Genomic DNA, 27,039 nt, shown 5'->3' with positions numbered 1-27,039 from the left:
GTCACAGTGTTTGTCACAGGGCTGTGAGATCATTTCAAGATGAAAATGTGTGTCCTCTATAGGAGAGGTCATACACATGGTAAATTCAGGCCAGGATCACAAAACATTGAGGGGAGAGGAATATTATCATTTTTCAAGGGTGAAAGTAAATATTCACTTGAAATAAAGTGTATCATCATTAGACAAACGTACAATCACAAGGAATTCACACATTTACATTTTTAGACTCTTATGGTCAGCTCTGCTCCCTGCTCACTCAACCTCAATTCCAGGTAGTAGGATACCACTATTATCTACCAGTAGTTTTTCTTTTATTTTATTATGCTTGAGTTGAAAGTTTAATGGAGCTTGTCAAATAGAAACCATCTCCTCCGTACCATTTTGCAACTCACAGAAAACATTAAGTGACACATGCAGGGAACTCAAGGGACAGCCTCTGACAGTTTAGATTTGAGTCACATGTATATGATTGAAAACCCACAGCATGCTCCATGGGGGACCTCTGCATTGGGAGGATAGTGATGACATTAAGATACAATGCCCATGGCGCTTCGCAGGTTCCTTTGACAGTGTTTCATCAGGCAGACACAGCACTAAGACTAACTGCATGCTAAAAAAGCCTACTACTTCTCACTATATAATCAATTAAAACAGGAAGACACAGTCTCTGTAAGGCTCCTGTCTAACTGTAAGATGTGTTGGTGTGTTGGTTCCCCTGGGCAGGAAAATGGTCAGGAAGTCCCTGGTGGCTGGCCTGGTGGTTTTGCTGGTGGCTGTAGTAGGAGTGTTCGTGGGGGTGTTCATGGGAGTGGGAAACAAGAACCCCATCTCACCCTCAGACCATTTCTACTCAAAAGCTGCCGTGGCTACAGATGCTGGGATATGCTCTGAGGTGGGGAGGTAAGTAATGTAACACGAGCCAACTAATTACCGTTGATACGATGATTCATGGTACAAGCTTAGTCAAATGACAGGACACGATTAAGCTCTACAAGGAGCATTAAGTGTGTGTGTGTGTGTGTGTGTGTGTGTGTACCTAGGGACATCCTGAAGAGGAACGGCTCAGCGGTGGATGCATCTATCGCCGCCCTGCTGTGTGTTGGCCTCCTGAACGCTCACAGCATGGGCATTGGAGGGGGTCTCTTCTTCAACATCTACAACGCTTCCACAGGTGAGTCAGTGAGTCCTCAAGACACCACAAATTAAAAATCAAATCAAATTTATTTATATAGCACTTCCTACATCAGCTGATATCTCAAAGTGCTGTACAGAAACTCAGCCTAAAAACCCAAACAGCAAGCAATGCAGGTGTAGAAGCACGGTGGCTCGGAAAAACTCCCTAGAAAGGCTAACAAACACATCCATTTGTCTGTATTTTGTATCACTGCTCGACAGGGAAGGTAGAAACCATTGACGCGAGGGAGACAGCACCCATGAACGCGAGAGAAGACATGTTTGGCAATAACACCCAGCTTTCTCGGAAAGGTACCAATTTTACTGTTCTGGAATGTACGTCAGGTTCAGGGTAGACTAGGCAGGTTCTGTAGTTCAAACCATCCTGAGATAACAGTTGAATAGTAATATCGTAGCTGTCATGTATCACAGTGGGGTAGGGATAGAGAGAAGTTAACACTGTGTTTGAACCTTCTGGCAGGCTCTTCCCTGATCTTCCATCATTCTAAGGAAAATTTGCTCTAACCTTCTGCATCATATTGTCAAGTAATTTTGTAATCAATGTTCAACCATTTCAATTATCTTTATCTGTCTGCTACCCAGAGGTTGTAAAGTTCTGGTCTTAAATGAAACAGACAGAATTCCCAGCTCACAATTGATCAGATCTAAGTTTATTTGCGAGAGCTCCGCTGTGCATTCACAAAGACGTTCCTTTTATAACATTCTAACCTATGCACATACATACACACTAAGATTTGGATTCTCTCTTCTTCTCCTGATGTCTCCCCTGAGTTTATTACCACTCAGCTGACAGTTCCAGTCCCCCACAGATACGGGAAACCTGGAGGGGCTCTCCCTGTCCTATCTTATCTCTCCAGAGGTTTGCTGGGTCGGTTCAAACATAGGTTAAGGATCCTCTTTGTTTTCGTTAGGCACACACATACATTCCTTTCTTCCCCCTCCAACCTAGTTGGGGCTGTGTTTATTATTTTTAATTACTCCTTGTTCATGCTACATAACCTCTAATCCCTAATGGTTAAGTTTCCGTGTATAATTATTTAATCATTTATATTAAATCTTCATAAAATCTTTTAACACATATGCATTGCTAAGGGGGCAACAGTTTGACCTGTCAAAATGGGGAAATGGACTGATATGCATTTTAAATCCTCTCTGGGCAGGATTCCAACTTTGTGCAAAATGTGGTAAAGACTTCTTTGCATAACAGGTGGATTGTCTATAGCCATTCCAGGGGAGATCCGTGGTTACGAGATGGCACACAGGAGACACGGCAGGCTGCCATGGAAGGAGCTGTTTGAGCCAAGCATTGAGTTGGCACGCATAGGTTTCCCTATCGGCAAAGCCCTGGCCAAGGCCATCGCCAGCAACAAGGACGCTATTCAAGGAGATGCCAATATGTGGTGAGGATAGGACAGGAGATCAAATAAAACAAATATAAAATTATGTAATTGCTATATTATTACTACTACCACTATTACCACTATTATTACTACTACTATTACTACTAAAACCTCTTCTACAAATCTAATAATATTGACAACGACAGACTTAAGTGATATGGATGGTTGATAATAGCTACCCTTTAATGAGAGTGTAAATGAAACGTTCTATAACAGGGATGGGCAACTTTGATGGGGGTGGAGGCCACACTTTGATGGGGGTGGAGGCCACAAAAAATCTGAACTCATTATGAGGGATCACAGTCATTTAGCAGGCTCTTATCCAGGACTTACAAATTGTGAATTACTTCTGAACATCCATACCTAAATCACTTTATCCATGCAGTATTCTTAAAGAGGTGGGGTTTCAGGTGTCTCCAGAAGGTGGTGATTGACGCTGTCCTTTGAGGGAGTTTGTTCCACCATTAAGTGACATTTTGACTGGGCTGAGCGGGGTACTTCCTCAGTGGTAGGGAGAGAAGATTTAACAATTGCATAACTCATTTCATGCAATTATATTAATTTTGCCATGGGACTGAGAGAAAAATGCTGTTCAGTTTTACAGCAGTAATCCAGACGGGAATGTCCTGGAAATTCCTGTGTGACAAATTTTGAGCATGAAGGGTACGGGAGAATTGTTTTTCAGTTTTGGGAGGAGGAAACAATGGAGTTGTACCGTGATGGCGAGATCATGGAACGGGCAGTCCTAACAGTGAATAACAAAATCACATGGGGTCCACCTGGTCAGAAGGGGGAAAGGAGAAGATTAATTGTGTGTGACCATGATGATAGGAGAGACTGACACATTTAGATAGCTGGCTGGGGGAGAACAGACTGGGGGACAATGCTGAGGTAGGCGTCCAAGCGTGGGCGAGGAGACAGATGGAGAGGAGGAGTTCGCCACTTACCAATCAAAAAATGTTTAGCTGACATAGGCTAGTTGAGTGACTGACATAACAAGATAAAAACTGCTGATGTACAACAACATTTCTAAATGTCACCTTGTGTGATCTACTAGGTTTTTTCTAACTCGCTCTCTGAAGACAACATTAAGTTGAGAGCGAGGTGAGGTAAGGGAGAAGGTCTCCGATGGTCTGAGTCCATGCCTGCGAGATTTCATCAATAAAGTGCTGTAATTGAATTATTAGTTGACAAAGTCATCTTTATCACATTGATGGAATATTGCAACAGAGACAGAGGAGGAAAATAGAGAGGAGGAAGTGAAAATGCCAGGTGATTACATTGATGTCCAAAATTCATGGCTTCCTCTGTGATGTATTATGACCATTGATGATTTGATTGGTCGGAGACTTGGAGGGAGTTGCAATGAGGTTGTGGAAAAACCTAGTAAAGATGACAATGCCATGGGAATGCTGGTCAAAAGAGGAGAGGAGTGGAAAGAAGGAGTTTTTACTTGTCGTGTCTTTGCATCAAGCTCATTGATGCCGAGGGAATTAATGATAAGGATAAGACATGCCATTCTATGAAATAATTTCTCCATAATTAATATCACCTGATTGAGCTAATCATGTAAATGTAATTAACTAGAGAGTCGGGCACCACGGAATAATATTTATAGAGCTGTGAGAGAACAGGGATAGATAGACAGAAGACTATAGAATCTTCCTGTCACAGAAGAGGCTACGTTGTATTGACTACACTTATCGAATGTTCAGAACCTTAAAGCAAGAATCAGCGTACAGTACTGTGGGGTGCATGCATGATTTAATGATTGACGGAAAAAAAGTACACTAAAACAAACTAACAAGACGAACGTGACCGTTATAGAAACTGAGTGCTAACATGCAACATAACATAGACAATAACCCACGAACCACAATACAAAACAGGCTAACCTTTTTGGCCCTAAAATATGGTTCCCAATCAGAGACAAAGACAAACACCTGCCACTGATTGAGAACCATAACAAAATCAAGGCCAAAACACATAGAAATCAAAAAAGACAAACTAGACATAACAACTGATACAACAACAGAATGCCCATCTACTATTCTAATCACACCCTGAGTCCACTCAAACAAAATTATAGAATCAAACAACACAAAATCATGGTCAGAGATGTGACACTTAAAACCTATGATGACAATGCCATGGGAAACTCTTAAAGAACTAGTAATATTTTACATCCATAAAGTAATTAACAGTCAACATTAATCTTCATCTTACTTCAGTCTCATCGAAAGTTGTAAATTAACATTGGTTATCTGTAAGAACCCTGGCTAGGCCAAAACACATAGAAATAGACAAACTAGACATACAACAACATAGAAATAGACAAACTAGACATTTGAATCACAGCAATACAAAATTGGGTTTAATTATTTATTTACCTGCAAGAACCCTGGCTAACAATTTGAATACCTAACTAATCACACAGAATTCCCATACACAAAGAATGAATTATATGTGGATAATTCTTTACGTCATAGAAAAACGTCCCTAGCAGGTGGAACAGATATGACAGCTTGTTACACAAAGGAAAAGGGGCTGGATTGAGTGAAACAGCGGGAAGACAGGAACCAAGGGGAAGCTGTGCTATCGTAAATACAGTATCCTATGCATTCTAAATTACCGCCCATTTGGAAAAGGAAAATGCAATAAATATTTACTCTGAGCTGCGCTTCAGTAGGTTGGTGGTAGATGGAAGACCATGTTGCCAAACCGAGTCCTCTGTCCTTTGAAGAATGTCTCTGTTGGTCACTTGGATAAGTTGTAGTAACGTTGTTGTGTGGTAGATTTTGATACTCTGTCTGTTCCTTCCTAACCTGCATTTGCAGCTGCGGTCGCTAACTCAACGGCTAGGAGGTATCACTTCTGTCGTGAATAAGAGTTCAAAGTTCATACCATTCGCAGCCAAAGCTCATGCTGATGTTGGCTTCGTTCCGTAGTTTTATCTGAACCATTCTGACATAGGATCGTCATCCTCATATCCTCAGAACAGAAAATTATGTTGTCGTCAAGGCTTTATAGAGGAAGGGAGAAGAGAAACGTTTTATAGCCCTTGTCCCTTCACAGGGGAGGGCCACTGATTGAGCAGCCCTATCTTATGAAAATCCAAATCTCACATTTTAGAAGCTAAAATCAAATTTCATCCCATCACAAATAATTTCATATTCAAACATTTAAATTGAACAACAATTCCATGTGAATCTGATAACTCTGATGTGTAGACTTTCCACTGTCGAGTTTATGTCATCTTATCATTGATGAGAATGTCTCAGATGACAATTGAACTGACAACATATTCATTAAGTACCACTGCATATGTTCAATTGTTCGGATTACCAGAATATAGTTAATTTCCCCCCACATACTGATGTTCCCAGAATGTATATGTTAACCAAGTTTTTTTTTAAATGTAACCTCAGTAGGTTAGAGAAGGGAAAAGGGGGGAAGAGGTATTTATTACTGTCATAAACCTATCCCCCAGGTCAACATCATGACACACTCTACAGATTTGTTTGAATAACTCCTGATAAGTTCTCTGCTCCTGTTTTTGTATTCCAGCGAAGTGTTCTGTGACTCCCAGAAAAACATCCTGAAGGAAAATGATATCATTAAATTTCCCAAACTAGCAGACACCTACAAGAGGATAGCGGAGGAAGGACCTGGTGTTTTTTACAATGGGACAATGGCACAGACAATTGTTGATGACATCCAGGCAGCAGGTCTTTCTCTATTTCTTGTGCATTATAATATTCTATTAAAGCTCATCATTCTTGCTGTACACACTATGATGATGATTAGGCAAGACAGATCTGATAGGCAGTTTGTCAATGTGCTTCTTCAGCAGTTATTATTTTCACGTCTCAGGTGGGATTATCACCCTGGAGGACCTGTTGGACTACAGGCCTGTGTTGAATGAGAACCCACTGAAGCTGACCGTGGGAGAGTACACCATGCACGTCCCAGACGCCCCCTCCAGTGGCCCAGTCCTGGCACTCATACTCAACATAGTGGACGGTGAGCAGCAGCCTAGATAACTCTGAGTGTGAACATCATCATCCACCACTAATTGACTGTAAACAAACAGCTCAGGTTTGTCATCTCATTTTTGTCATCTCATTTTAAGAGAGATTTGCTGTAATCTCTCTGGACATTATCTCACTGGAAATGAACTAAACTGCACTAGTCCTCTACATCTTGACATCAACCATAGCTGCTCGTGTTTGTGCAAAAACAAGGACGGAATCAGACGGAAATGACCCTGTGATGGAAACATCGAATTACGTTAAAACGTTAAAACTGAATCCTTGATAAATGAACACAGTTCTTTTTTTTGGGCTGACATGTTAGATTGATTAAATGTGGCCCGTGAGGGATTTTGTACGCTTTTTCGGGGATAATGAATCGATACATTTTCAAATAACTTCCCCTTTCCTGCCCACAAATTCATTTTGACGAACAAATCGGTCGCCAAAAAATCAGTGCGGCCATCTGTTGAATTTTGAAATCCGCGATGTGGCCTTAGGGTCAAAAAGTGTAATCAACCGTGTATTAGATCAACATTTTTTGTGTGCTTTTTCTACAGGGTATAACTTCACTGGCACAAGTGTTTCGACGGTCGAGAAAAAGACTCTGACATATCACCGCATTGTGGAAGCTTTCCGGTTTGCTTATGCCAAGAGGAGCAAACTAGGGGATCCACACTATCTCAATATCACTGATGTGAGAACCCTGACACAGAGCTTTCAAATAGAAAGTTTCACTCACGCAGTGCATTCTGGAAAGTATTCAGAACTTTTTCCACATTTTGTTACCTAACAGCCTATTTCTAAATATAATTAAATTGCCCCCCCCCCCCCTCAATCTACACACATTACCCCATAATGACAAAGCAAAAACAGGTTTTTAGAATTTTTTGCAATTGTATTAAAAATAAAATGTATTACAAATAAAAAACTGGAATATCACATTTACATAAGTATTCAGACGCTTAACACAGTACTTTGTTGAAACACCTTTGGCAATGATTACAGCCTTGAGTCTTCTTGGGTATGATGCCACAAGCTTGACACACCTGTATTTGGGGAGTTTCTCCCTTCTCTGGAGATCCTCTCAAGCTCTGTCAGGTTGGATGGGAAGCGTTGTTGTACAGCTATTTACAGGTCTCTTCAGAGATGTTCAATAGGTTTCAAGTCTGGGCTCTGGCTGGGCCACTTGTTATGCACTTGAGTGAAGACCCAAAAGCGGTTTAACAGAAACAGAGTTCTTTAATGAGAAAACAGGAAAGACATAGATCCTCTTTAGACGTTGACAATGGCACAATAGACTACCCGCAGAGAGGGCGACAAATGAAACATAAAGTCCCTCTGATGAATAGCAAGAGAGTCCCCTTCTTAGCAGCAGAGGAGAATAGCTGGGTAGCGGCGACAGGCTGCAGGTCGCTCTGGGTAGGCGCGGGTCATAGAGGAATGGTGGTACCTGATCACACGTAGCATCAGATGAACTGGACACAGTGCAAACGAAAGACAGTTAATAGTGTACAGGATGCACCTGCCAGGCAGACTCCGACAGGATAGGACAAGGAGGAAGCAAACGAGACGATAGCTTGCTTCTGGCATGAGAAACACAAACGGGAATCTGACACCGAAAGTAGCAGGAACAGAGAGAGAAATAGAGACCTAATCAGAGGGAAAAAAGGGAACAGGTGGGGAAAGGGTGAACGAGGTAGTTAGGGGAGATGAGGAACAGCTGGAGAAGGAGAGAAAGAGAAGGTAACCTAATAAGACCAGCAGAGAGAGACAGAGTGAAGAGAAAGGACAGGAACAGACATAATAAGACATGACACCACTCAAGGACATTCAGAAACTTGTCCTGAAGCCACTCTTGCATTGTCTGGGCTGTGTGCATAGGGTCGTTGTCCTGCTGGAAGGTGAACCTTCACCCCAGTCTGAGGTCCTGAGAGCTCTGGAGCAGGTTTTTATTAAGGATCTCTCTGTACTTTCTCCATTCATCTTTCCCTCAGTCCTGACTTGTCTCCCAGTCACTGCAGCTGAAAAACATCCCCACAGCATGATGCTGCCACCACCATGATTCAACGTAGGGATGGTGCCACGTTTTCTCCAGATGTGACGATTGGCATTTAGGCCAAATAGTTCAATCTTGGTTTCACTAGACCAGAGAATCTTGTTTCTCATGGTCTCAGAGTCCTTTAGGTGCCTTTTGGCAAACTCCAAGCGGGCTGTCATGTGCCTTTATCTGAGGAGTGGCTTCCATCTGGCCACTCTACAATAGAGGCCTGATTGGTGGAGTGCTGCAGAGATGGTTGTCCATTTGGAAGGTTCTCCCATCTCCACAGAGGAACTCTGGAACTCTACCATCGAGTTCTTGGTCACTTCTATGATCAAGGGCCTTCCCCGCCGATTGGTGAGTTTGGCCGGGCGGCCAGCTCTAGGAAGAGTCTTGGTGGTTCCAAACTTCTTCTATTTAAGAATGATGGAGGCCACTGTGTTCTTGGGGTCCTTCAATGCTGCAGAAATGTTTTGGTATCCTTCCCCAGATCTATGCCTTGACACAATCCTGTCTCGGAGCTCCACGTACAATTCATTTGACCTCATGGCTTGGTTTTTGCTGTGACTGTCAACTGTGGGACCTTATATAAACAGGTGTGTGCCTTTCCAAATCATGTCCAATCAATTGAATTTACCACAGGTGGACTCCAATCAAGTTGTAGAAACATCTCTAGGATGATCAATGGAAACAGGATGCACCTGAGCTAAATTTCGAGTCTCATAGCAAAGGGTCTGAATACTTACTGTATGTACGTTTACTTTTTTATACATTTGCAAACATATCTTAAAATCTGTTATTGCTTTGTCATTATGGGGTGTTGTGAGTAGATTGATGAGGATTTTCTTAATAAGGCTGTAATGTAACAAAATGTGGAAAAAGGGAAGGGGTCTGAATACTTTCCGAATGCACTGTATTTGACTTTAAAATAAAAATGGTTTGTAGTTGTTTACTGAACATGCTGTATAATCACATGCTGTTGACTGCTGTTCAACTTGCCAGGAGAAACTAATTGAATTCCTATTTGATGATTTGATATTCTCTCCAGCTCATCTACAACATGACCTCAGACTACTTTGCTGACGGGATCAGGAGCAAGATCACAGATGACACCACTCATCCCGACAGCTACTACGAGCAAGATTATTTTGTCCCAGACAATCATGGGACAGCACACCTGTCCGTCATAGCTGAGGATGGAAGTGCTGTGGCTGCCACCAGCACAATCAATCTATAGTAAGAGTCCTACAAGGCAAGACCTCCTCTGAGACAATAGGAATGATGAATACATAATGCTACGTGGTAGATTATAGATATCCAGAGACAGATCCTTAATATAATATACATGTGCACTCTAAATAAACTTAGTTGCCGATGGTCTTACAAAGAATCTTCTATTTGCATTTAACCCAAAAATAACATTACTTACTTAACTCCTATAATTACTTAACTCTAGCTACTTAACTATCATTCCTATCTTCAGTTTTGGCTCAAAAGTCATGTCCCGATCAACTGGCATCATTTTCAATGATGAGATGGATGACTTTAGCTCTCCGTACATCACCAACGGCTTTGGAATCCCTCCATCTCCTAACAACTTCATCCAGCCTGGTGAGAATAGGAACTGAAATCAATATCCTTATTGCTGGTAGGCTACTGAAAGTTCTCAATTTACACATGGCTCCAGTTTGAACCTTGGCTGGTTTGTTTTCTGAGAATACCTTTTGGTCTGAAGATTGATCTACCTTTCATTTTTAGGTAAAAGGCCTCTCTCTTCTATGTGCCCAACTATTATCTCTGACAAAGACAATAGAGTGAAAATGGTGGTGGGAGCCTCTGGTGGAACAAAGATCACCACAGCAACTGCCCTAGTAAGTTTTGATCCATGCACATCAATGTACTCTCTGAAACAGATATAGCCTATACTAACACATGATATCCATCTATCCTTACATCCTGATATTGTGATGAATCAGAGTACAAGAAGCTTCCTTTTCTCATTTACATATAGGTGATTCTGAATACCTTGTTCTTTGACTACGACCTCAAAAAAGCTGTGACACTACCTCGAATTCACAATCAACTCAACCCAAATATGACTGTAGTGGAGGACGGCTTTGAAAAGGTGGGTAATTCTGAACAATATTCCATCGTATAATGTTGAAAAAAAAATGGTTTCATAACTCTGGACTTTAATCTGTGTGTGTGTGTGTTTATGTATGTGTGTGTTTGTGTAAAAGAGTGTATTAGATGGCCTGGTAAAGAAGAACCATGTAACAGAGCTGCTGATGACTCCTGATTCAGTGGTTCAGGCGGTGGTGAGACAAGGGGAGTGGCTCTGTGCCGAGTCCGACCCCAGGAAAGGGGGCTATCCAGCGGGCTACTGAGTCTTATCTCACCTCTTCCTTCCCAAACCTGGAGTGTACCTCCATAAAAAGGCAGGGATAGAGCTAAGTATCTGGAAAGACACGAAAACAATGCCTCCTCAAGGTGACATAGCCACTCTCTTTCTTCAGCTGAAATTCATTTCAAGACGTGGAAAATGACTTTACTCCACATCAATACCTCCTCCCTTCACACCAAATAATCGGCGGCATTTCTGCTTTTATTTCAGCATTACTCATTATTTACTTTTGTGTTTTGAAAAAGAAGTGAGGTTGCAACTCTGAAAGTGGCATTTTTTAAATCCTAGCTGTATCAAGAGATCATCATTATCAATTATCCTGAAGATGGAAGTTTATTAATGCAATGCAGTGGGGTAGCAGAAAGCTGGACTGCAACTTTTGTTTCCTGCTGGATGTAAATACCAATGGGCCAGAACTTTATGGACGCCATGAATCTTCTGATATACATTATGAAATAGTTTGCCTAGGAAGTATTAGCCAACATATTAGTCAAATTACTCTGTGATGATGAGCGATCATTCTGTTTGACAGAAAAAGAGCCATTTATCTGAGATTTAAGGAAAGCAATGTTTTAGGGGAGAATATGAACACCAATATGGAAGGTTGTCAAAGTAGTTTGTCTGTCCATTGAACAAATCAAATGTAGAGACATGACTGTTTTATCTCTCCATCAAGGAAAAATGGTCTGTATGTTTTAACCTCAGGCCTTAACCTCAGGTCTTAACTGGTCAGGTTGCTATATCTGTTGGTGCTTTATGGGTTGGCTAAATCACAAACATATCTGGCAACCAGGCTACAGGTCTACCTGCCTTATGAAGATGTTGGTCACAGGTAGCTACATTTTTCCTTTCATGAGGAAGCACATTCTGATCTGTTAACTGAAAACTGTGATTTCTGTTTTTCTGATTTCATCTCAACTCTGATCGTTGCCCATGGGGGCCTATTGTTAACAAGGGCTCAAATATGGCTGCCATTTAACTATTCAAATGGTACTTTTACATTTTTTGTGATGCAGAATGTTGAGAAAAACACAAATTGTTCATGTTTAATATGGAGTAAGACCATAGCAGTACAGTGAATGTATAGTGTATTTTACATTTGCAGATATATATTTTTAAACATGCATTGTTCTGATGCCATGCTTGTTATTAAAATGTTTAAAATAAGATATATTTTACATTAGTCAGCCTGTTCCCCATATTCTTAGAGGCATCTTTCTCTGCATCGATACCTGTAACCAAAGAACTGATGAAAAATGTACACAATGATTAATAACAGCTACATGATGTCTAAACAACTGACTGAAGTACAATTTTACACCTACAACCTAAAAATTGGGCTCGACTTCCTTCAATAGTCTGAAGAACAAAATACAAAGCAGCTTCCTTCTGACAAATCTTAGCAAGATGTGGCATTTGGCGCCAGCTGGGGCTATTACAAAAGCCTCCAAATGGATTATTCACTGAAGCAATTTCTTTCATAGACCAGTGATGCATAGGAAGCTACGTAGTCGACTCAGGCTAAATGCTTCCTCTCTATCAAAGTGTTGCTCTTCTCCTTTATTAAGACACTTTATGTTGATGTTTCCTTTATTTTGGCAGTTACCTGCAGCTGCTGAGTAAGTCAACTCTACTGTGCACAGAGATGTGACTGCCAACTAAAGTCCATCTATGGTAGTATCCTGTCGTCTAGGCTACAACAAGTATCCTGTCGTCTAGGCCCTATTGAATGTGGCCTGAGACACTATCTGCATACTCTCTACTCTCTGCTTCCCTGTAAGAGCAAGAAGATCCATATTCATTCAGACAGAATTCAGCCTGTGGGCAGATGGGAAATGATGGCTAATGAAGCTGTATGTTACATACAAAAATAGCAAAGCAAGGGTTTTTCAATCCTTTGACACAGCTCATCTAACTGTGCTAATAGAACATTTCCCAATCCCCCGACTTATGTGATACTCTTGACAGCACAGGCCTGAACAGAGTATAGTGTCAATGTTGATGCACAGTGCTCACATACAGGGCAGGCCACTGGTTCAGAGGACATTTAGCGTCACTAGGCACATGCCCCATCTAGTGTTGCCTGATGAAAAGACATCCCACAGCTGCAGCTCACCCTCTCCATCTCGCTCTAGATATATCAACACACACACACAAGAGCAGAGTGAACTATGCAGTGTGAGTCTGTGTGTATTTACACAGACAGTCTCTGTCCCGTCTCCTGTCCCATGGAGGCCCATTATCTACTGTATTAGTTGATAGAGCGAAGTGACATGTAGCGTGTTTCAGACAACGCACACGGTCTTAGAGTACTTCTTGTGCAAACATACCAATAAACATCTGGAACAAACCTACATGGTAAAGTTTAGACAGATAGGGCAATGGAACATACTTTCTTTTTGTCTAATGCAAGCCGTTGACGTCAACCAAAAAAGGCTCAAGTAATGATGACAATGCTTTTTTCATGTAAGAGGGACATTCTCACAGAACATTCTCAAAAACCAGCCCACTCAAATGTTAAATATGACATAGGCTTTCAACTTAATTGGTTCTGTACCTCAAATGCTTAGAGACCCAGAATGTAATATTTGAAGGCTCAGGGCTATATCACCGTGTCAATGCTTTGTTTCAGTAATAAAACTTCAGTGTTTTCATACCAATGTTAGGTAATGTTTTAAATGCTATGAGGCTAAGCTTCTTCTGTATACAAACCAAAGGGCAATTCAGGATATTGAAAATATCCTAATATTTCATAATACCTGATCTTGGATCAATACCATTATGAAGAGATAATGTCAATATAATGGCGCTCATGACTAGCACTGACTGAGTATGCAGAATAACTTAACCCAATAAAATATCACTCCCACAGTTGGCATAAATCTACACCAGGCTAACAAAAACAATGTGCAGTGTCATTGTCAGCTTAGTTCTCACAGATTGTCATGTTATGGCACACACACAAAGATATCATTTCAAATCATCTCAGGGCTATTACATTTATGTGCGCATATCTCTGGGAAATCTTTTCCTTTGCTAATTTTTTTTTTTTTCCATTGGCATGCTTCCAGTTGAAGAAAAATCACAATGCTCTCTCTAAAACATACTCATCTTCTGCCCGGCTGAGTCGATATTACTCTCACTCTTCATATCGTGGTAACTCCGACAGCTGAGATACATTAAACCGTTCCTCATTCTCTAAGCATAGAAGAGAATGCGGATCCTCTATGCTAGATATCTCTGTATATTTATCTTTGAGCTATGATGGGATCCCACCACTGGGACTTTGAAGAACATGATGATGATAAATGACAAAATACAAGTACATATCATAGAGAATGATAGTGGCCAAAGAGCAAAATTAGCATTGACAGTGTCATTGAGGACTCCCACCATTTTAATGTGTCAACTGGGTGAGACTTCCAAATTCATTGGCTGATCCCTCCTGTTGGAGTCACTTCCAACCGGGTCAGGAGGGATTAGCCTATCGTGAAGAAAATGTAATATTTATAAATAAAGAGATACTCAATGGAGCTGCCCATACCATCACAGATGCTATAATTGCAGATGCAAAGACAAGTCCTCTATCTCTATAGTCCAGATCTATTCTATCGACATCCTACAACAGAGGCTATGACAACTTCTAAAGAATCAGATCTCTCTGGTCCTGAATAAAGGAGAAACTGTTGTATAACGGTATGTATGCTGAAATTCAAATACTATGTGGGTGCTACTCAAAGAGGTGGTGTGGTGCCATCTAGGTTTCCATATCGAGGCCTCTGGATCCTGCCCAGTTATCCATCACGTCCTGAGGGAAACACCTACGTTTGTTGGAACTGCTTTTACTGCAAATAAACATTAAAATTGTAGGGAGGCCAAAACAGGCTGCACTCTTTCTAGTGGTAGTCAGACAAACATTTTCAGGTGGAACAAATTAGTGATTTTCTTGTTTTCCATTTTGCCAAACAAAGCACAACAAACATGAGAAAAGATTATAGAGACTTGAAGTCTGATCTTTATATTGTAGATAGACAATACAAGCTTGCAATGTAAATTGGGAGTGCCCTAAACCAGTGGTTTCTCTACTCTTTAACACACAAGCAATGCTGCAATTTGAACCAAAAGATAGGATAGAATGCGAAGTCCATGACCATGACAGAGTACACCAGTATATGTTCCGGTCTGTGTCGGAGAAGGCAGGGAGGTGATGACTGTTCAGAGTCGCATGGCGACAGCTGCCCCCGGCGCCTGCAGCTCCTGGTCCAGGAGGCGGAACAGCATGGCACATTTGTTGCGCTGGGGGGTTTGTCCCAGGGTGTGGTGCAGCCGGGCCTGCAGGTAGTGGACATCACGGAGACGCTCCTTACAGTCCAGCATGGAGAAGTAAGCTGCAGCCTCTCCCAACGATTGCACAGCCAGGCCTAAAGCTGGAGGGAGACAACAGGCAGGAAGACTCTGAACGACTCCTGTCTGTGTACTTACATGACAAAGTAATTGTATCCACAAACATGTACATTTGAGGTAGTGAGTGATATTAAGTTTGTGTTGGGGATGTGTGCTACCTGCATGCCTCTGGCCATTGGACCGGGTCCCAGCCATGGCCATCTGACAGCGGGCTGCCAGCAGCAGAGCTCTGCCCTTATCCATGACCGCTCCGTGGGCCAGGATGGGCTCCATCGCCTCATGAAGGACACCTAGAGCCTGCTCCGGCACTCCCAGCATCAACTGGACAGGAGGAAGGAGAAGAACACAAACTATTGGGAGTTTTTAAATATAACCCAGTATGTATTTACTTGTTTTGCCTAAATGTGGGAGTTTACTTGGCACACAATATACAGTTCTGTCTAAGTTAAGGGGTTTGAAGATGAGTATGTTAGCATGTGTAGGGGTTTGAGAGAGTATACGATGGTGTGTTTGCCATAAAAGGGTTACATATTGCATGTGCACGTCTGTTGTGCTGACCTGAGTGAAAGCCAGGTGAAGGATGGTCTCGGAGGACAAGGCCTGTAGGTGGTGCTGTCTGGCCAGGGCCAGGGCCTGCAGCAGGAGAGGAAGGGCTGTGGCAAAACCTGACGACTCCCAATGCAACTCAGCTGTGACCAGCATCACCCTGCACAAGGCATACCAATATGTCTAAAACACATATCTGATAAACAACCCTTACCCCAAAAATATGGAGTCTGTTGTTTCCTTTAGAGCCTACCTGATGATCATCTCTGTGTACTTGGTCTTCTCGCAGTACAGCTGCAGCCTCTGCAGGATACTGTATGCTTCAGTAGTCCGGTTCAAGGCCTTCAGCACTTGAGCTTTCCTGTTAACACGACAGATATACACATGGGTCGTTCCACGAAAAGAATGCGGTTTGCGTCCCTTTAATATTTAAAGTATGAATTGTGCACCAATATTGCATTTTAAAAGCCTGTTCTATGAAATGAAGTGTCCTTTAATATAGACCACCTTCAATAAATCTGTCCCTTCGTCAACACCGTGTCACTTCTAGGAAGATTTCAACCCACACACCCCCAAAATGTATACTAGTTTCCCCATCATTGTAAACCCCTGGTTATTTTGTTACTTGGACAAAGTTATTTCTGAAGATGATTATTTAATGTGATTAGTGATTAATTTGTCACTCATTTTAAGGTCAACACTGTTACATTAATTGAACTCAAATTTTAATCTGGTGAAACTCTTCCATCTTAAAAGATTTGGTTGCAAAATTAAAATGTAACATTAATAGTTAAATCATAGTGTAAAAAAAACAGGTGATCTAGTTCTACTCTTTTTGGCAATTTTCTGGTGTTCTGTGGTGGAAAACTGAGCGTGCCGAGAATAACATGTCAACCCTGTTACCCAGAGATAGACAGGCTAGAATAACATGTCAACCCTGTTACCCATAGATAGACAGGCTAGAATAACATGTCAACCCTGTTACCCATAGATAGACAGGCGTGAAACATTTCAGCAATGTCACATTTCTTTGTGGAGCTTTACATTCAGTTGCCCCTCCCTGAGGTACATAACACGCTTTCATTGTGCCTGTCACAAGAGGATTCATGGCTGATTTCATATGAAATCATCAACCCTGTTATAGTCAACCCTGTTCCTTTTTCTGCCACTTAGTATAGTCTTGTTTATTTGCATCTCTTGAGATGGGAAAAAGTGTGTCATCATGTTGAACATGTGCTCTTTATGACAATGTTCAAATGAGGTGAAATCATAACGTTTTTGGGGACCAAGTTACACTTCTCAAAAGCCACTGAATTAGTGGAACGCCCCACATACAGATAGCTACAGCACTGGAAGACTGTGTAAAGGTGTTCTATGTTCTGAGTCATGACCCTTCCTTACCTATAAAGACCCTCAGTTTTGTTCAAGGCAGCAATGGCTGTGACATGGGGCTCTGCCAGGTGGTATTTCCCATCATTCATAGCTCTGTCAAACTGGATCTTGAGGTCACAGAGCATCCACAGCTGGGTGACAGAACACAAAACATTAGAATGAACAGCCCACTTCATACCAGCCATGTCAATGTCATCGCATTTGAAAAGAAGACAATGGCGTTTCTGTGTACCACAGCAATAGGAAAGTGCTAAACGTGGGGATTGAGGCCAAGTCTAAAGTTGATGGCTCACCTTGGCATGTTGGGTGTGAGGTGGAAACTGCTCCTTCAGATGCTTCAGGACCTCGGACACAGCCCCATACAGGCCCTGGAGGGAGGGAGACAGGAACATGTAACTGGTGCAGGCCTCACTCACAGCCTACACAGCCTAAGTGCACATCTCCTGAGCTTTAATCTGGATCACATCAATGGTTATGAAACGGCCCTGAGTGACTAAATGAGCACGGAGGGAGACGTGACAGAGGGACTGAAGCCAAAGAGAAAAAGGTGGGAGGAGGTGTACCAACTACAGTACCTGTTCAGCATGAAGCTCAGCCAGGTGGCAGAGGGCCACAGCAAAGGCCTCTGTGTTGTTCTGCTGGACCCCAAAGTTAACCTGCTCCAGGCTATTCATGTTCAGGAGGAGCTGGGCCTGCTGCTGAGCCATGGTGCTGGAAGAACACATACGTTCAACAGGACATTAATGTTGGAGACATGCAGTCAGTGAATGTGTGTTGGATTAATTCAATTAGTCAAGACAGGATATCAATAAATTGACATGCACTTTTTTTCTTACCAATCGAGTAAAAAACAGGTTTCATACTGAAAGATAAACTGAATGGTTAGGATTGTTTATGTTCAGTGTGGATTCTGATTGTCAGGGAGGATCAGGATGCGTGAAGGAGACCCACCTCTTGCCATACATCCTCCATATGGACGTTGTCTGAGCCAGGCTGATGTCTATGAGCTCTGACAGGCTGTGCTTCCAGTGCAGGATGTCTGTGTCCTTCAGAGCGTCCATCAGCTCATGGGCTGTCTTGCCCTGGACCGCCCCCTGCTGGACCAGGGACTGAATGCCAAGAGACACCAGGTACTAGAAGGAGAGAGAGGGTGAAGGTAATTTGAGGCTTAGTAAACACCTGGCTCTACTGAACTCCCATAGCCTGACCTCTCAGTTTCAAACCTAAGGGCAGACCCATCGTTGCCAGTATTGACTCTTCTAGAGCCACTCTCCAAAGTTGTTGATTCTTTCATTAAGCCTATTGTGGAAAAATTCCCAGCACTCAAAGATTCTACAGATGTGATTAATAAAATATCAGAACTCCCTGACATCATCATATTGGCTAAATTTGATCTAGAGGCTCTACACAAATATCTCTCATGGAAAAGCCCCAGATGCACTGGGATATTACAGGCCTGTGAAGGAGAAATGTCACCACCTAATGAATTAATCTGTGAACAGCTTCTCTAGTTCTCAATCACAACTATACTGAAAAAATATATAAATGCAACAATTTCAAAGATTTTACTGAGTTACAGTTCATATAAGGAAATCAGTCAATTGAAATAAATTCATTAGGCCCTAATCTATGGATTTCACATGACTGGGCAGGGGTGTAGCCATGAGTGGTCCATGGAGGGCATAGACCCACCCACTTGGTAGCCAGGCCCATCCACTGGGGAGCCAAGTCCAGCCAATCAGAATACATTTTCCCCCACAAAAGGACTTTATTAGAGACAGAAATCCCCCCCCCCCCATGATGATCTCATATGAAGAAGCCGGATGTGGAGGTCCTGTGCTGGTGTGGTTACATGTGGTCTGCGGTTGGACATACGTCAAAAACTACATTGAATGCAGCTTATGGTAGAGATGTGAACATTCAATTATCTGGCAACAGCTCAGGTGGACATTCCTGCAGTCAGCATGCCAATGGCACGCTACTGCAAAACTTGACACATCTGTGGCATTGTGTTGTGTGACAAAACTGCACATTTTAAAGTGGCCTTTACTGTCCCCAGCACAAGGTGCACCTGTGTAATGACCATGCTGTATAATCAGCTTATTGATATGCCACACCTGTCAGGTGGATGAATTATATAGGCTAAGGAGAAATGCTCACTAACAGCGAAGTAAACAAATTTGTGCACAGAAAGAGAGAAATGTGTTTTTTTGTGCGTATGGAACATTCCTGGGATTTTCTATTTCAGTACAAAAGCTGAAGAACATACACACATCCAGGTACATTCTGCAGGTGCTGGAGATGTAGGCAGTCTTGGAAAATAAAAAGGCAAAACACTGCTGCTCATGCTCCTAGGTGATTTTATGTCCAACGACAACAATGTCTGATGAAGACCTAAGGGTCGAAACTTTGTTATAAAATGTTTTTTTTTAATTACCTGGGAGCATGAGCAGCATTTTCCTATTGGTTTTATTTCAGCTCATGAAACATGGGACCAACACTTCACAAGTTGCGTTTATTTTTGTTCAGTGTAAATTCCCACAACAAAGCCTTTCTGATTAAAAACAGTGATCAAGAACCCCCCACACCTTTTTCATCTACAAACGAGGCCCCGATCTTCGCAGTAGAATGGTCCAAGCCAGCCTCTACACGGGTACTAAACAAACCCTCCTTACTCCTCTGAGAGATGGAAATTACACCTGTAGTTATGGTGCTCAGTGCAACGCCAAAAAAAGAACTGAGTTCCGACACCCAGGTCTGGAAAAATATGTAGTGTTAAAGGGCCGATCACATGCAAGACAAAATATGTGTTTTGCATGTTTGTGATAACATGTACATGGGCAAGACATCCAGAAGCTTGAAACAGAGCGCTTTCTTTTCACTTATTCTATAAGAGGCAAGGATGAAAATGACTCCGTTGCTTTTCACTTTATCCAGTGCATCTTCTCAATGCCCTGGAATTGTAGAGGTGTGTCACCAGGAGGAGATAACGACAGTTAACTCTGCTGGAGAGAACTCCTCTGGATTCATACTTTAGGCGCCGTTATGACACAATGAGGACTGATAGGAGTGTCATGTTGTAATTCTTGTCATCACACACACACCCTTCACTGGTATGAGGGTGTCCTGTATTCAAGGTGGCTCTAGTGGCCCGATACTTACCCAACAGGTTACCTTAAATGTTATCTACTTGTTTTCTAGATTTCTTCTGGCTCTACATATGTACAGTGCATTCGGAAAGTAATCAGACACCTTCCCCTTTCCCACATTTTGTGCTGTTACAGCCGGATTCAAAATGTACTAAATGAAAATCGACACAACACCCCACAATGACAAAGCGAAAACAGGTTAGAAATGTTTGCTAATTTATAAAAATATATTTAAATACCTTATTTACATTAGTATTCAGACCCTTTGCTATGAGCTCCTGTTTCCATTGATCATCCTTGAGATTTCTACAACTTGATTGGATGCCACGTGGTAAATTTAATTGGATACGTTTTTGAAAGGCTATACCTGTCTATATAAAGGTCCCACAGTTGTTAGTGCATGTCAGTGCAAAAACCAAGCCATGAGGTTGAAGGACAGGATTGTGTCGAGGCACAGATCTGGAGGAAAGTACAAAAACATTCCTGCAGCACTGAAGGTCACTGAAGTTTGGAACCACCAAGACTCTTCCTAGAGCAACTAAAGGACTCAGACCATGAGAACCAAGATTAAACTCTTTGGCCTGAATGCAAAGAGTCACGTCTGGAGGAATCCTGGCACCATTCCTACGGTGAAGCATGGTGGTGGCAGTATCATGCTGTGGGGATATTTTTCAACGGCAGGGACTGGGAGACTAGTCAGGAAAACGACCTCAAGCACACAGCCAAGACAACACAGTAGTGGCTTCGGGTCAAGTCTCTGAATGTCCTTGAGTGACCCAGCCAGAGCCCGGCCTTAGCTGTGCAGCGACACTCACCATCCATCATGATAGAGCTTGAGAGGATCTGCTGAGAAGAATGGGGAAAAACTCCCAAATACAGGTGTGCCAAGCTTGTAGTGTCATACCCAAGAAGACTCGAGGCTGTAATCATTGCCAAAGCACTGAGTAATAAAGGGTCTGAATACTTATGTAAATGTGATATTTCCGTATTAAATGTTTCATAAATTATAAATGTATAAAATGTTTTGCCTTGTCATTATGGGGTATTGTGTGTAGATTGATTGATCCATTTTAGAATAAGGCTGTAATATAACAAAATGTGGAAAAAGTCAAGGGGTCTGTATACTTATGCACTGCACTTAGTGTTGTATACATTTTCCTTTTCTTATGACGTTTTTCAACTTTATTGCTCTGAGTGTATGGGTTCCTTATGCTAACACCACATTCCCTGTGTATGTTTTTGTTCTAGTAGAAATACACCTATAACATTTTCTGTTCTATCCTGAATTTCTATCTGATATTATGACAACTTATGGCCATTGTGGGTACTTTAGGTGTTGTAGCCACTTTAGGTGTTGTGGGTACCCACAGGTCTCTGCAATTACTTCTGGCTCGCTGTGTGGCCTTACCTGTCCCACTATTGTTTGTGGAGATATGCTCTAATGAAGGTCGACTGACCAAAAGCTCAGTTATAATTTAAATGAATTTGCTTCTGGCTGGAAGTGTGCATAGATATTCCTGTTTCGCCTCCAGCACATTCACAAATCAGCTTTGGGTGTGCGGTAGATTCTGATATCTGAACCTATTGCATAAAACCGTACGAGTACCCGGAGTGCGCCAGACTGCACGCTCATGCTATTCTTACCGGTAGACAGAAGTGGGCAGCCATTTTCACTGAGTCCTCAGTTAGCACAGAACTGTCAGATCCTTTCATCTGTTCAAGGGTATAAAGCCAACTCTGAAAGAGATACAAATACATTAGACAATTTCACAGATAAAATATTGGTGCTGAGAAAGTGGTAGAAGGTATAGACACGGACCAAACTTGACTACCCATATTGTGTAAATACTCCATGTTGAGCATAGAACATGAAAGTAAAAGTTCCTACCAGGCAATGCTGCAGGCACACGTGATCGTTGGACTCCTGGGCGATGCGGATAGCTTCCTGTAGAGCCAGGTCAGCCTGTTGACTGATTTAAGAGATATATTGATTCTTGTCAAATGAAAAATCACCTCTTGCATAGATAAACTGCAACTGATATTGACAAGACTTTCCATATCTACACCCACTACTACTCACTAGTGTCCAAAGCGACAATGCAGTGCTGCCAGGTTGAGGGCAGCGTAGCGGAGACTTCTCCCATAGCCTTCGTCCCCGTTGCTCTTTCCCTCGCTCCCTGACAGGATGAGGCGGTCAAAGTAATGTAACAGACTGTGGGTGGAGATGAAGATGTCCTGGACTCGCATGCTGTTCAGGTAGCTCAGGTAATGCTGCAGACACAAAACAGCTGCCTCAAGCACAATCAGGTTGACCAAAAATCACACAAACGCTCACTTTCTTTATGCTCCACACAAATTTCCTGTCAGGTTTGTTTGAGTGAGTCCACAATATTAACTGAAAGTAGAGCCTCACCGCCTCAGCAAAGTCAGGGTTGAACTTGAGCATGTTGTTCAGCTCATCCTGCAGGGCAGATGGCTTCAGGGCTTTGTTCTCATCATTCTTTAGAAGGTACGCTTGTCTAGCAAGAAAGTACTCTGCTTGCTTCTGCGAGAGTGGGCCTCTGCTTGGGGCATCCTCATTTCTATAGAAAGAAAAGTAGCAAATAAGGAAAAAGAACAATATGCAAAGGATAAACTGATGACCATCACACTGATGAGAATGATTACTACATGTCATGCCTGGTGTTCAACCTTCCCAAGGTCACCCCGCTCCTCCGCACAACTCCACTGGCTTCAAGTCGAAGCTTGCATCCACTACAAGACCATGGTACTTGCCTACAGAGCAGCAAGGGGAACTGCCCCTTCCTACCTTCAGGCTATGCTCAAACCCTACACCCCAACCCGAGTTCTCCATTCTACAACCTCAGGTCTCTTGGATGTTCCACCTATATGGGAGTCAACTCCCGCTCAACCCAATCAAAGCACTTCTCTTCCTGGCACCCCAATGGTGAAACCAGCTTCCCCCTGAAACTAGAAAATCAGAGTCCCTGCCCATCTTCCAATATTAACACACTATTCCCTTTACTACCACCTCTTATTTTACTTATACAAGTGAATTATACAAACCTTAGCTCAGACTCATGCAGCGGTGCAGTATCCAGCTCCTCCTTCTCCATCCTCTCCCCTACGTTGTCCTCTGTGCTGGTGAGGTCCATGTCAGAGTCATCTACAGCCAGGGCAGGCAGCCCCACCTGGACATTACCAGGCTGGGAATAGTGACTGTGGTAGTACTGCTGCAGGGCTTTGTATAGTTTGTACACTTGGCTGAAGGACAGCTTGTTGTAGGCCAGGAGCATGTGTCTCATGAACAGGCCTGAGAAAACAAAGTCAAGGTCATGATGATAAAACTTCAAATCTGTCCAATTCATATAGCACCACTAACTAAACACGATGCTCCATTGATCCAACCTTTGGACTTCCGAATCAAATTATGCTTACTATCACTCACCAACAACACTGGTCTTATACGCCTCAGAATCAATAGCACTGAAAGGAGTGGGGAGGGTGGCAAAGAAATATTCCATGTCCTTCAGCTCTCCATCAGCCATTTCATGTAACCTGTTAAGAGAAAGTGTGTGTGATGAAAGAGAAGACAATATGCATCACTGACCTTCTACACTAGACATAGGCCACAGCAATTGGGTCAAGGACTCATCCATACCGGAGTTTCACAGCATATGCTGTTTGAGGGCAACATTCTTCCACAGTCTTCAGGAATTGGTCAAGAGACAAGTCTGGACCCTGATAGACAGACAAACCTTTGATAAAGAAAAGCAAGCAATTGACAGTGGAAAGTAGAAGTTGTAAGGTAATCAATAGCTATTCCAACCTGTTGTAGAGGCAAGATGAGTTTGTTCAAGCGCCTTCTTTCCTGAAGAGCAATTGGTTTTGACGTGGTCATCTCGTACAGCAAGGCCAGCACAGATATTTTATACGGAGTCACCCAATCTTTGATGCCAAACACATTGGCATGGACCACCCCATTGGTCATCATTGGGTTGAAATACAAACTTTCATGTACGCTCGCCATTGTTTTAATTGGACAGTTAACTCGCTAGCTAGCTTGCTAAATATTATAAAACTACATTTCAACAGCGTTGTGTGAAGTCAAATAATCAAGAAAAACATGCAACATTTCGCAAACCATATTATCGAGCTAGCTAACGTTAGCTAAGCTGATATTCCTTGCTAGCTAAACACGCTAGCTTGCTATCTAACTCCTTGAGTAGCTAACTGTCTTATATTTTTGTGAGCAATTTTGTAGCCAGGATGCCTAATGTTATTTCAAGTCTGCCACATATGGCAATATTGCCAATAGTATTTCGGTAACAAACTGCATTAATATTAGAACATGATTTTACCACCCCGTCGCTTTTGCTTCAAACTGCCCTCCTTCTGTCCCTATTTAATGACGTTCCTACATGGCCACGCCCCTAAATGTCACAACATAGTGGATTGCAGTCATCGATTGGTCCCATCAGCACAACAAAAAGCTCACACAAATGTATTTTCGAAAACATTATTTTAATATGATGGATATCGTCTTCTCCACAAAATGTTAGGTTTTCCATCGTACCATCAGTTCCATTCATTTAGGTCATACCTACTTATTCAAGGGCATCATTTTTATATCCTAATTGTACATATCCCATGTTAAATATACCTCACACAATTTAGACTTACATTTGACTTATTAGACACTCTTAACCAGAGCAACTCACAGTAGTGAGAGCATACAGTTTCATACTTCATCATACTGGTATCCCGTAGGACTCAAACCCACAATCCTGACATTGCAAGCACCATGATCTACCAACTGAGATACACAGGACTCACCTCTTGACATGCATTTTTATTAACAAACAACAAATATCAACAACCAAAAGAGGACAAGTCACACACAAAAAGCATACATACAAACCTTTTATATTGCCAGGAATCCTAAACAAACCAATCATGTTCATTAATAATACTAGAGGTTTTAATTGCCTTTTAGTTTAAAAAAATAAAGTAGTGCCATATTGTCAGTGGTGTAAAATACTTAAGTAAAAACACTTTAAAGTACTACTTAAGTTGTTTTTGGGGTATCTATAGTTTACTATTTATATTTTGGGCAACTTGTACTTCTACATTCCTAAATAAAATGATGTACTTTTTACTCCTTACATTTTCCCTGACACCCAAAAGTATTTGTTACATTTTGAATGCTTAGCAAGACAGAAAAATTGTCAAATTCACACACATATCGAGAGAACATGCCTGGTCATCCCTACTGCCTCTGATCTGGCGACTCACTAAACACAAATGCTTGGTTTGTAAATGATATGTGAGTGTTTGAGTGTGACTTTCACTTTTACTTGAGTCATTTTCTATTAAGCTATCTTTACTTTTACTCCAGTATGACAATTGGGTACTTTTCCCACCACTGCATATTTTTAAAATTAATTTATAAAGTAAAAAAAGTTAGGTTTTAAATCAGACCATTTGCATTTTATGATCTGACATTTACTTGTTATTATTAGCTGTTGAATTAAATATACTACATCCTTATCAACATAATATTTTCTGAAATAAATCATTATATCAAAACCATTCAATTGTACAACATGTCCTATTATAATACAGGGGGGGAAAACAAGTGAAAAATGGTCTCCTTCATTCTATAGAAATCACAAATATAATCAAATTTCAGTTTCAATCTTTCCAAAACATTCCGCTGGATAAAATATTTGTTAACATTTTAAATGAAACGTCCTTTACCTTGTTACTGATTCAATATTTTTAGGAATCGTCCATGCGTTTCCTCTTACAGTATATCAAAATAGATATTCAACCCAAAAAATCTTACTGAGGGAAATGCAGTATCACAAACAATATTCCTATTCTGTTTATTACTACATTTTAGTGGTGGAAAAGTACTCAATTGTCATACTTTAGTAAGACACCTTTAGAAATGTAGTCAGTAGCGTAAAGTACTGAAGTACAAATGTTTTTTAAATACTACTTAAGTAGGTTTTATGGGTATCTGTAATTTACTATTTATATTTTTGAAAACTTTTACTACACTACACTCAATACATTTCCCCTGACACCCAAAAGTACGTGTTACATTTTGAATGCTTAGTAGAACAGAAAACGATCCAATTCACACACTTATCAAGAGAACATCCCCGGTCATCCCTGCTGCCTCTGATCTGGCGGACAAACAAAACACACATGCATTATTTATAAATGATGTCTGAGTGTTGGAGTGTGCCCCTGGCTATCCATAAAATAAAATACTTAAGTATATTTAAAACCAAATACTTTTAGACTTTTACTCAAGTAGAATTTTACTGGATGACTTTCACTTTTACTTGAGTCAGTGTCTATTAAGGTATCTTTACTTTTACTCAAGTATGACAATTTGGTACATTTTTAACCACTGTAGTTAAAGTAAAAGTTTTCAAGAATATAAATAGTAAAGTAAATTAAAGAT

The 27,039-nt window shown here is 41.5% G+C and overlaps 2 protein-coding genes across 2 annotated transcripts; one reads left to right on the top strand and one right to left on the bottom strand.

Moving 5' to 3' along the window:
- Window positions 1-694: 694 nt before the first annotated feature.
- On the top strand, window positions 695-11,053 carry LOC135513555 (glutathione hydrolase 1 proenzyme-like). The gene is made up of 12 exons (XM_064936441.1): window positions 695-900; window positions 1,041-1,171; window positions 1,396-1,485; window positions 2,402-2,594; window positions 6,162-6,322; window positions 6,468-6,617; window positions 7,186-7,322; window positions 9,715-9,902; window positions 10,150-10,277; window positions 10,425-10,537; window positions 10,678-10,791; window positions 10,907-11,053. Exons 1-12 carry the CDS (start codon window positions 728-730, stop codon window positions 11,051-11,053), a joined length of 1,725 nt encoding a protein of 574 aa, XP_064792513.1. The 5' UTR covers window positions 695-727.
- A 3,396-nt stretch (window positions 11,054-14,449) lies between these two features.
- On the bottom strand, window positions 14,450-24,953 carry anapc5 (anaphase promoting complex subunit 5). The gene is made up of 16 exons (XM_064937481.1): window positions 24,391-24,953; window positions 24,223-24,302; window positions 24,010-24,119; window positions 23,628-23,874; window positions 22,975-23,143; window positions 22,642-22,832; window positions 22,450-22,531; window positions 22,206-22,298; window positions 18,364-18,545; window positions 17,988-18,123; window positions 17,706-17,780; window positions 17,422-17,543; window positions 16,274-16,381; window positions 16,033-16,180; window positions 15,633-15,795; window positions 14,450-15,497 (listed from the first exon to the last, which is right to left on the bottom strand). The coding sequence occupies exons 1-16, from the start codon at window positions 24,589-24,591 to the stop codon at window positions 15,286-15,288; spliced, it is 2,319 nt and encodes a 772-aa protein (XP_064793553.1). The 5' UTR covers window positions 24,592-24,953; the 3' UTR covers window positions 14,450-15,285.
- Window positions 24,954-27,039: the final 2,086 nt, after the last annotated feature.

The sequence above is a fragment of the Oncorhynchus masou genome, chromosome 25 (assembly GCF_036934945.1).
Source record: "Oncorhynchus masou masou isolate Uvic2021 chromosome 25, UVic_Omas_1.1, whole genome shotgun sequence".
NCBI classification, from domain to species: domain Eukaryota; kingdom Metazoa; phylum Chordata; class Actinopteri; order Salmoniformes; family Salmonidae; genus Oncorhynchus; species Oncorhynchus masou.
Note: the sequence above shows the minus strand (reverse complement) of the source record. Positions and strands in the feature narration are given on the sequence as shown.

What these genes read in the sequence shown, in the direction of transcription:
- LOC135513555 (XM_064936441.1), top strand. Translation starts at nt 728, where the DNA reads ATGGTCAGGAAGTCCCTGGTGGCTGGCCTGGTGGTTTTGCTGGTGGCT. An exon ending in ATATGCTCTGAGGTGGGGAG is followed by an intron (nt 901 to 1,040) that starts GTAAGTAATGTA and finishes GTGTGTACCTAG; the next exon opens with GGACATCCTGAAGAGGAACG. An exon ending in TGATGACATCCAGGCAGCAG is followed by an intron (nt 6,323 to 6,467) that starts GTCTTTCTCTAT and finishes TTCACGTCTCAG; the next exon opens with GTGGGATTATCACCCTGGAG.
- anapc5 (XM_064937481.1), bottom strand. Translation starts at nt 24,591, where the DNA reads ATGGCGAGCGTACATGAAAGTTTGTATTTCAACCCAATGATGACCAAT. An exon ending in CATTGTCGCTTTGGACACTA is followed by an intron (nt 22,532 to 22,641) that starts GTGAGTAGTAGT and finishes CTCTTAAATCAG; the next exon opens with TCAACAGGCTGACCTGGCTC. An exon ending in TTCACCTGGCTTTCACTCAG is followed by an intron (nt 15,796 to 16,032) that starts GTCAGCACAACA and finishes CCTCCTGTCCAG; the next exon opens with TTGATGCTGGGAGTGCCGGA.